Source organism: Taudactylus pleione, unplaced genomic scaffold, assembly GCF_031769625.1.
Source record: "Taudactylus pleione unplaced genomic scaffold, aTauple2 ptg000277l, whole genome shotgun sequence".
Classification (NCBI taxonomy): Eukaryota; Metazoa; Chordata; class Amphibia; order Anura; family Myobatrachidae; genus Taudactylus; species Taudactylus pleione.
Window position 1 is genome coordinate 2347582 of NW_028284679.1, and position 11080 is coordinate 2358661.

The following is an 11080-nucleotide window of genomic DNA, read 5'->3' on the forward strand; positions in this document are numbered from 1 at the left end:
GGGTCCCCCATATATCATGAACCAGCACCAGTCTCTTGGTCCTTGAGCTGGTTGTAAAAATACGGACCCCACACCATTTTTTTACCCATATTTTTACAATCAGTGCCCAGGCCAAAAGCCTGGTGCTGGTTCATTAAATATAGGGGACCCCTACATTTTTACCCCAGTATTTTTGTGAACCAGCGTCGGCTCAAAGAGCCCGGTGCTGGATATGCCTGGTTTTGTTTTTTTTTAACACTTAATTTTAACACACTTTTAACACTTTCTGCATGGGATGCACCAACGTCAGAAATGCGGTTAAATCCCCCTAAAAATGCAGGGGCTTTGATGAGGTGGGTGTTGCCTAATAGGAGCCTATGGGCTTTTTGTCGCAGAGTGATGTGAGAGGGATCCAATCGGATCCCTCCCAGCACCTCCTGCGGCGTGCTCATTCTTATGTGCATTAGGACGCCAGATGGACTTCTGGGTCATAAACACGGTAGTCCCTCTCTCTCAAAGGACTGCTCTTATCGGGAGAGCTGTGCTTTGCGTTTCTCTTCATGCATACCAGCATAATTAACGCCGGCATACATGTGATGAGTGGCGCGATGCATCGCATGCAAATTGATATGTGTCATGCATCCCGTCCCCTAAGCTAAACATAATACAAACACGCAGCCTCCACGTATCTCACTGATGACAGGTCAGGAAAGCTGAAAAGGAACAAATATGCTAATACACGGATCATTTCTAAATAAAGTAATTGTTTTAATGCATATATGTTCTTTAACATTTTTTCATTTTAAAATATATATTTTAGCCATTTTTTTAAACTATAATAATTATTTATTCTGCAGAAGTGAAAGCCCGGATCTGGTACGGCGGCCCACGCATGGGCACTGTGATGGCAGCTGGCACAGGGAAGGGATACATTGACACGTACTGGTGCAGGCTTACTGATACTGGTGTAACGTTACTGGGGAGACTGCAGCAGCCAGCAGAAGCTTCTCCCCAGAGGCGTATTATTACATATAGGTTCCTTCATTAGACGGAGAACAGCTGTCTGTGACGGGAGTCTCTGCCGAATTATCCTGGATCTCCTTCTTTCAGGTCTCAAATTTCCCGACGTCTAGTTCTTGTGTGAGGGGCGTCCGGCCGATAACTCGCATTCCAGCGTTTCGGCATACAGGCGGGCCCTCATCGGCCATTTCTAGGAATCAGATACATTCATAAAGACATTGGAGAGGGCTGTAATGAATGATCACATAGATGTCTGTATATACTGTGACTAATAAATGTAACTGTTGTAGGGGACCATTCTGGTTCCCAGTGGTTTGGACGGGGGTGTCAGTACAGACTTACAGGGATAAAACAGGTAACAGAGGCCTTTACAATATAAAAAAAAAAACAAAGGAGTGAATGGAAGCTGTTCATTATTTCTTTATAGAGTCCCTGCACGTCACTCTGCAGCCCCTGTACTAGCCGACCCGGCCTGGATACCAACCCAGAACATGGGGTCCCCCTATCACAATGCTCAGCCCCTGACTCACGTAGTGCTGGACTGATCGCATTTAGTATAGGGTGGAGGGAATGATAAATAAAGAAGGGTTCCCAAAATAGTGATTAAATTGAGTCTTTAATGTACTGAAGGGTCTAGTTACTAAGCAGTGTTAGGAGACAGAGTGAAGAGTGATAAGGTGCCAGCCAATCAGCTCCCAACTGTCACCTCACAGGCTGTGTTTGAAAAATGACAGTTGGGAGCTGATTGGCTGGCACCTTATCACTTTTCACTCTGTCTCCTAACACTGCTTAGTAACTAGACCCCTAAGCCTTGGAGAAGGATAATGTACCAGCCAATCAGCTCCTAACTGTCAGTTTACAGACTGTGGGGTCTTTTTTTTTTACTAAGCTTTGGATGTAGATAAAGTGGACGGAGAAAAGTACCAGCTAATCAGCTCCTGTCATTTTTTTAACACAGCCTGTGACATGGCAGTTAGGAGCTGATTGGCAGGTACTTTATCTCTGAACGATTGAACTATATCGTTATCGTTCAGTTGTTCATTATATCGTCTAGTGCAGTGATTCCCAACCTCGGTCCTCAAGGCACACCAACAGTCCTGGTTTTAGTGATACCCATGCTTGAGCCCAGATGGTTAAATCAAAGTAACTGAGGTACTAATTAAGTCACCTGTGCGCAAGTATGGCTATCCTTAAAACCTGGACTGTTAGTGTGCCTTGAGGACCGTGGTTGGGAACCCCTGATCTAGTGGATACACGGCATTAGCCTTGGATGGAGAGAGATAAAGCCTTGAACAGAGATAAAGTCCTAACCAATCAGCTCCTAACTGTCATGTCACAGGCTGTGTTTGACAAATGACAGTTGGGAGCTGATTGGATGGGACTTTATCTGTGTCCACTTTATCTCTCACCAGCCAGATGTACTAAGCTCTGGAAATTGATGAAGTGGAGAGTGATAAACCAGCAGCCACTCAGCTCCCAACTGTCATTTTTCCAACACAGGGCCTGATTCAGAGCTGAACTCTCTGACCAGAGCGCTCGCTCTGAATCAGGGCCCTCCTACCTGTTTTAGGAGCGTCCTCATGGACGCTCGCATAGCTGTGGGTTACCACCCACAGCTTATGCGAGCGTCCATGATGATGGTCGCGATGGTCAAGACCATCGCGACCATCAGGCTTGCGACGGAGACCCTGCGGTAGGGTCTCGCTGCCGCAAGCCCTGGAGTGATTTTGGCTCTATCAGCTAGTGATGTCAGTGGGGCCGGCTTCAGACGGTAGGCGTTCCCATGGGAACGCCTCCGTCTGGCAGCCACGCCCCCGGCACGCCCACCAAAGGGGGCGTGCTGTCAATCAACATCAACAGCACACCCCCTTTGGTGCGAGACCCGGAGCGACAGCTTGGCTGTCGCAGTCCGGGTCTCGCGCATGCGCACGACGGAGCTCCCTCCGTCGTGCGCATGCGCAGTGGGGCAACATCGACCCGTTTGCGAGCGTCCTTTGCTCGTGAACGGGTCTGAATGACCCCCACAGCCTGTAATATGACAGTTAGGAGCTGATTGGCTGGGTGTTCATCACTCTCCAGTTTATCACTTTCCAGAGCTTAATACATCTCCCCATAAGGTAAGGTTTAATACATAGGGCCTGATGCAGGAAGGATCACAAGTGCGATTACCCACGCTATCAGACGACTGTTGCCTTCTGCGTATGCATCGCAGTGTGCGTTTGCGAACCGGCCACGGCGATCTAGACTTCGATTGCAGAGACTACGCAGACCCATCGCAGAGTGATTGACAGGAACTACCTTTGGGGGTGGTGACGAGGGGGTGGTCAGTGAAACACAGGCGTGTCAGAGCGTTTCAACGCCATTGCAGGGGCGTGCATAAATTATCCACTGCGATGCCGTACGTAGCCTGTGTAGTCATAGCGTGCGCTGAGGTTAGAGCTTGTGCAGGTGTGTGAGGCTGCGATGATACACGATGTTATCGATGGTTTCACAGACGGATGTGTGTAAGGTAAGGTGGACATCCTTATCTAGTGCTGTGACGGCATAGCAACCGCAATGGATTAGCATACTATCGCAGTGCAGAATCGCAGCCGCGACCTGTAATGATTCGGCCCATAGACCCTTAGCACTGAAAAGCATGGGGCTCTTCCAATTACCCTGGAGTAATGTTAATATATATATTTGTGAAGAATATAAGTAACTTTTATATAAGTCAATGTATATATTAGTCATATGTTCCCTCTTACCTTCATGGGGTGCAGGTAGCCCGGACCTCTGCCCACCTGGCAGCTGCCAAGTAAGTGTCTCTCCTGGTCCAAGGTGTGGGTGAGGTGGGCAATATAACTGGTGGCCAGGACCAGGACATCCAGCTTAGACAGTTTGGTGTCAGGGGGGACAGAGGGCAGGGCGGCCTGAAGGGACAGGAAGGCTTGGCGCAGGGTGCGGACTCTGTACCTCTCCCGGGCGTTGTTTTCTGGCGATTGTTTCACTTCGCCCGGCTTGTTGGTTTTACCGACCGGCGAAACCTGTAGAATACAGCAAATCATCAGACAGGGCATGGCGGCATTACACCCATGCCTGATTGGCAGTAAGAGAATCTCTTTGGCGCAGGTGACCCGAGAAGATAAAATAAATATATAGGGGCTGATGTGTCCGTTTCTGCAACTTTTGTCACTGTAGCATCTGCGACTTTATGCAAATGTTGCTACAAAGACTCCCCCCGATGCACACCCATGCGTCTGCATATACAAGGAACTGAGACGCTCACTTTGCACGTCGCACCATCGGAACTTTCACCAGATTGTCCATGACCATCTGAGGCCCCTGGGAGGGTGGTGGAGCGGGCAGTACTTACCCAAGACCGGGCCAGCTGGAGGGACACATTGGGCAGGGAGAGAGAGGAGAGACACATTGGGCAGGGAGAGAGAGGAGAGACACACTGGGCAGGGAGAGAGAGGAGAGACACACTGGGCAGGGAGAGAGAGGAGAGACACATTGGGCAGGGAGAGAGAGAAGAGACACACTGGGCAGGGAGAGAGAGAAGAGACACACTGGGCAGGGAGAGAGAGGAGAGACACATTGGGCAGGGAGAGAGAGGAGATGCACAGCCCGGCACGCACTGTTGTGTGCTGGGCTGCAGAGAGTCCATGGAGCAGCAGCCTCCTCTCTCTCCTTACAAGTTTTACAGGGGGGCAGTCTCCATCCCCGAATCTGCCCTTTGTCTAAGGTGGACAGATCCGCCTCCCTTCTCATGGTACTTTTATTTTTTGGGAGGAGAGGGGGCGTGGCCACACCACCCTAATTTGGCCGCGCTCCCGTAACTGGGCCCGTCACTGCTCTTCATGGCTCCGCTGTGCGCAACCAATTTCAGCACCACGCTCACATCACACACGTAACACGCCCATTAGACGTCGCAGCATCTCCGTGTGGCTGATTAGCCGACCCCCGGTCACCTCCCGGTCACTGCTCAGGAACGAACTACATATTTCTAATACATTCAGGTCCGTGCATCTGAGTCAGTGCTGCGACTCTGCGCTCTAATGGCCGCTACACACTCAATCATGTCTAGTGTGTACCGACCACAATAGAGATGGGTCCTGGCAGAGTGTCGGCATCGGCAAGTGCATACACACTTGTCGATGCCAGCAGCGGCGGCGGGGGCCATGCTGCATTCGGCGGCATGGCCCTCCCTAACGATGTCGCAGCTCCGACGGACAATGTCACTGACGACGCGGGATGGGGTATAAAAGATACACAGTTAGAAGATTGACAATATTTAGACTCCAGATGTTAGACAGGCAATAGGTCAACACACTAAGGGGCATATACAATTGGGCGCGAGGTTTAGTGAGTTAAAATTCTCGTGCACCTCGCGCCCAATTCCGGAATACCGCAGGTATGTGCGCTCCCGCTACTCGCGGTATTCAATTAAAAAAGTAGTGGACGCGGGGATTTCAGCTCTGAAAACCCTGCGCCACGTAAAATGAAAAAAAAAAACCCTACCTGGCAGGGGGTCTCCGCGGCTCCCAGTGGCTTCCCCTCTCTCTTCTTACTCGAGAGGGGGCTGCTGGGAGTCCCGGGGGCTGATGGGAGGAGCAAGGGCTGCTGGGAGATGTAGTTCTCCCAGCGCCCATTACAGGGGTGCCACACACACCGCATCAGGGGTCACGCACACACACACACTCATGCACACACACACTCGCTCATACACACATACAGCACACACACTGACACTGATGCAGAAGAAGATGCAGAAGACAGCACTGAGGAATGTGAGTAATTAAGGACTAATTAAGTTAATTAGATACTTCCAATTGCTTAATTAGTCCTCAGGGGGGGTGCCGCGGGGGTGTCAGAGCAAGTCCCTGTGATTTTTCCTTAAATCATTGATTTTAGGAAAAATCACGCTTGCTCAGAAGGTGCGTGAAAAAACCTCCCATTGCGTGTTTTTTAAAAAACCACGCACCTAATAGAATAGCAAAAAACCCCGCACCTGCAGGAAAAACCTCGCAGGTGCGGGTTTTTTGCTATTCTCACACACAATTGAATATGCCCCTAAATGTCAACATGGAATAGGGTTAACAATTACAAATGGTCGACACATTTTTTTTTTTTTCATCCTAATACTCCCCTTGGTGCCTGACCCTAATCGTCCCTACTGGTGCCTTACCCTAACCCATCCTAACCCCTGATGTCTGACCCTAACCATCCCTACTAGTGCCTAACCCTAACCCTCCCCTTGGTGCTTGACCCTAACCATCCCTACTAGTGCCTAACCCTAACCCTCCCCTTGGTGCCTGACCCTAATCGTCCCTACTGGTGCCTTACCTTAACCCATCCTAACCCTTGGTGTCTGACCCTAAACATCCCTACTAGTGCCTAACCCTAACCCTCCCCTTGGTGCCTGACCCTAACCATCCCTTCTAGTGCCTAACCCTAACCTTTGGTCCTTGACCCTAACCGTCCCTACTAGTGCCTAGCCCTAACCCTAATTAAGCCTAACTAAACCTCCCCTTGGTGCTTGACCCTCCCTACTAGTGCCTAACCCTAACTAATGCTCCCCTTGGTGTCTGACCCTAACCATCCCTACTAGTGCCTAACCCTAACCTTTGGTGCCTGACCCTAACCATCCCTACTAGTGCCTAACCCTAACCTTTGGTGCCTGACCCTAACCATCCCTACTAGTGCCTAACCCTAACTAACCTTCCCCTTGGTGCCTGACCTTAACCATCCCTACTAGTGCTTAACCCTAACCCTCCGGTAATTGCCTAACCCTTCCTCCTGGTGCCTGACCTTTACCGTCCCTACTAGTGCCTAACCCTAACTCTCCCTCCTGGTGCCTAACCCTAACCATCTCTATTAGTGCTTAACCCTAACCCTCCCTCCTGGTGCCTGACCCTCCCTCCTGGTGCCTGACCCTAACCGTCACTATTAGTGCCTAACCCTAACCATCTCTCCTGGTGCCTAACCATCTCTCCTGGTGCCTAACCCTCCCTCCTGGTGCCTAAACGTAACTCCTGGTGCCTAACCCTAACCATCTCTCCTGGTGCCTAACCCTCCCTTCTGGTGCCTAACCCTCCCTCCTAGTACGTGACCCTAACTAACTAAAATCGTTTACTAAAGTTGTTCATTTACTAAATGTAATGAACGATTTTTTAGAACTACAAACGATTTTTGCATATTAACTAATACCTCTTTTCCACCAAAAACCCAGGTCCGACCTGGGTTTTTGGACATGGTTCCAAACCTGGTCAGACCCAGGTCAGACCCATTTACACTGCACCTTTGATCTGGGTTACTCCCAGGTCAGCCCTGTTCACACTGAACTCAGGTCTGCCCTGCTAAACCTGTGAGGTCATAAAAAGTGGGAGGTGAATGCTCCACAACCATAAATCCGCTCATTTTAGGCATGACCCAGGTCAGATAACCTGGGTTGCACCATTTACACTGCACCATTACCTGGGTCCATCCTGGGTCCAACCCTGGTAGCTACCTGGGTTGGATTGCAGGGTCACTTGACCCAGGTTATTTTTCAGGGACCCTTTTACACTGAGCTGCAACCCGGGTAGACCCTGCAAAAACCCAGGTTTTTGCTTTGGTGTAAAAGGGGTATTACTGAAAATTGTTCAGTTGACAAGTCTGACTGAACTACAAACTACAAACGTGAACGCGCATGAACAATAATCGTTCATCGTTTGACTCAGAAAGTGAACGATTTTTACAAACGATTATCGTTAAACGATATCGTTTAACGATAATCGTTCAAAAAATCGTTGTGTGTGTATGCACCTTAACAGTCCTGGTTTTGGTGATATCCATGCTAAAGCACAGATGGTTTAATCGAAATAACTGAGGTACCAATTAAGTTGCTTGTGCTCAAGTATGGCTATCCTTAAAACCTGGACAGTGTGCCTTGAGGACCGTGGTTGGGAACCCCTGATCTAGACACTGTCGACCTTTTAACTGTCTATCTATAGTCCGGTATCAGATGACGCGAGAGAGCGCGCCTCTTCGGTGACATGGCGGGTACACACTGGCCGATGTGGATGACATATCATCATCTAGTGTGTATCCCAGTAGGGACGCATGCACAATATGTGCTGTATGGCGAATCGGCAATGTCCCTATACGGCTACTTACAGAGTCATATGTACTGTATGTGCGTTTGCGTGACGTACTGTAACTTTGCATTTTTTCTACAATTAGTTGCTTTCAGCATGTACACATCTCACAAGGAAATATTTATTGGGTACTTTCCAAGAGCTGCTAATTATCACATATATTATCTCCATGCATTGACAGTTGTACATTGAGTGCCCGTTATTGTTCTCTGATATCAGCATTTCCCTGCAGTGTCCCGCAATAGGATCACTAGACTGCTGTGTGCAGGATACAGCATCTCCCCTCATACTGTACCTCTGGGCTATATTTATAATTACAGGGTGCAGAGCCCTAATGCCTATTCCGTATGGTATTATCCTGTATATAAAACAGGCTACCGCTGACAATGACGTATTTACAGTAGTAAGATAAATAAAATGTTTACAAATGTTATATATACAGTATATAATTTATATGTTTTATATTATTTCAAATGTTTATCTCAGTGTGTCTTTTATTTTGTTTTTTGAAACCCGGCTCGTACATGCACCTAATTGCCAAGTCTGTGCTGGAAAAGTGGTAAAGGCCCCCATACATCAGAGATTGATTGCAGCAATCGTGCAATTTGCAATCGATTGTGTATAAAGATCTTTCCCTTTTTCAATCGATTGCAGAATTGCCACAATCGATTGAAAAAGGGAAAGATTTTTATACACAACCGATTGCAAATGACATGATTGCTGCAATCAATCTCTGATGTATGGGGGCCTTAAGTTAACTCTTTAACTTTAATTAACTCGTTAACTTTTAAGATCCACCATTAGTGCTGTTCCTATCGGCAACTTGCAGCCGACGATAAAGTGACTTTTTTTAATATCTCATCTCTCTCCAGCTCTACTATCTGCAGTGTTTATATGCAACATTGTAACAAAAGTTTCTTTGTTTATTATCTCATATATGTATTGTCTACATAGTTACACCAATAGTGACATTTGCTGTATATGTATTTGTATGTACCTTTAATAATCAGATGTTTTTATGCTAATGTATAGATTATAAAATTAAAATGTTTTTTAAAGAGTAAAAAAATCATATATACCTAATACATCCCGTTGTTTCTCTTTCTGATGGTTTGGATCACGCAGACGTTATCTGTAATTCTCTAAGTTAATTCTTACCCCTCCAAAGCCAGTACCACTAGAGTAACGAGCAGCTGCGCTAACACATCATTATGGACAGCTTGGGAGAATTCATCCTAAATATGGCCCCTTTAGAATAATACCCCTTTTCCACCTAAATTCCGGGTCTGACCCGGAGTTGGAACAAAGTTCCTATCCGGATCAGACCCGGAATTTTGCCGGCGCTGACTCGGGATATTCCCGAGTCAGCGCCGCTCACACAGCAGTCGGCTTTTGCGGAGTGAAAGTGGACGCTTGGAGATGAAGTCATCTCCAAGCGCCACTGAAGCCGGACCAATCGGCCGGCTAGCAGCGCACTCCAGGTCTTCGTGACCCGGAGTGCGCTGTTCCCATAGCAGGATTTCACGGGCTACGCCCGTGTTAAATCCTGCTAGTTACCTGGGTTGGATTGCCGGGTCACTCGACTCGGCAATCCAACCCTCTGCCCTTTTACACCAGGGAGCTGCCCGGGTTAACCCTTCAAAAACCTGGGTTTTAGCTCCGGTGTAAAAGGGGTATAAGTCTCCTCAGTCCTGATAGGCCCCTGTACATGGCATCTTAGTAAATGTTTGGGGGGAAAGGGCAGTACGATGCGGCTCTAGCCTCACGGGCCCCGTGTGTTCACTGGAAACAGCATATTAGGGGCCCACTCCTCAGCATGACCCCACTGCGCATTCCCAGAAGAGGCCTATTCACAGCAGCGCGGCCGGACGCCCACTGCAGCTCTAGCACAACCCCTGGGACTTTACCTGTGTTCCTTATGTCAGGCTGCGATCGCATTGCGAATGGAAACATTTATATATCCCCGCTGATATTAGCAACTGCGCTGCGTGCGTATAAGCAGAAAGGCGATCCATAGTGAATCAGGCCCTAAGACAGTAGAACAATATAAACGTGCTCGGCCTAGGCATAAGAATATCCTTACGAAGACCTGAGGATCACATAGGGCTGAGGTTACCAAAAGGTAAAAAACGCAGACTAGACGGGCCAAGTGGTTCTTATCTGCCGTCAAATTCTATGTTTCTATGTTTAAACCCGGCCTGATTGGGCGTGAAGACCGCAATAATTACTGGACGCCCGGAACAATTGCATTGCAACACTGGGTGCCCATTAATTATCGCCGCCCTCCAAAAGAACTGAATCGCCCCCGTGAGTTCTGACATCACCACTTCAATGTTCAGCACCAAATCCTGCGTAATACAGAGATTATTACACGCCTTACAGTAGAATTATATGGATATCAGAGGTCATCTTGTATCATATGCCCACCCTTTACCCCGATGACTTGTAATATCCATATAATTTACGGCAGCATTATATCATATATATTCGCTGTGGCTCGGTAACCCCCTGTGTCTCTCTGTGATTTATTCCTTAGTACTCACAGACTGACTCCTGGTAACTTTCTGTCTCCTGCTGGGCGGCTGCCGCCGTCTCTCTCCGTCCTGTCTCTTGTTTGTGCCATGTGTTGGCAGTGCTGGGGAGAAGATCTGCCAGCCAGTCCGAGTCCCCTCCATGATGCCTCAGCTAAAGATGAATCTCTCTCCATTGACTCCCTTAGAGCTATGGCAGAGAATAGTTCCCGTCCCTCATTAAGGAGAGTGAAGCTGGGGAGGGCAGGGTATGATGAGGGGTGATTTATTGGCGTGCTCTGAGAGGCTGCGTCCCCCATACTATGTGCATAGTGAGAGGAGCAGAGTGTAATAGTGTGTAATAGCTCCTTATCTGTGCAGACATGTAATCAGCCTGCGGTTTTATCTAGGTATGTGCCCCATGTTTTCCTCCAGCCCCCGCAGCAAACT

General features: G+C 48.4%; 1 protein-coding gene across 1 annotated transcript; it reads right to left on the reverse strand.

Moving 5' to 3' along the window:
- Window positions 1-757: 757 nt before the first annotated feature.
- LOC148513551 (transcription factor 23-like) lies at window positions 758-10820 on the reverse strand. Its single transcript, XM_088481743.1, has 3 exons — window positions 10664-10820; window positions 3747-4025; window positions 758-1189 (listed from the first exon to the last, which is right to left on the reverse strand). The coding sequence occupies exons 1-3, from the start codon at window positions 10793-10795 to the stop codon at window positions 1109-1111; spliced, it is 492 nt and encodes a 163-aa protein (XP_088337869.1). The 5' UTR covers window positions 10796-10820; the 3' UTR covers window positions 758-1108.
- Window positions 10821-11080: the final 260 nt, after the last annotated feature.

What these genes read in the sequence shown, in the direction of transcription:
- LOC148513551 (XM_088481743.1), bottom strand. Translation starts at nt 10,795, where the DNA reads ATGGAGGGGACTCGGACTGGCTGGCAGATCTTCTCCCCAGCACTGCCA. An exon ending in AAGTTACCAGGAGTCAGTCT is followed by an intron (nt 4,026 to 10,663) that starts GTGAGTACTAAG and finishes TGTATTCTACAG; the next exon opens with GTTTCGCCGGTCGGTAAAAC. An exon ending in GCTACCTGCACCCCATGAAG is followed by an intron (nt 1,190 to 3,746) that starts GTAAGAGGGAAC and finishes TCTGATTCCTAG; the next exon opens with AAATGGCCGATGAGGGCCCG.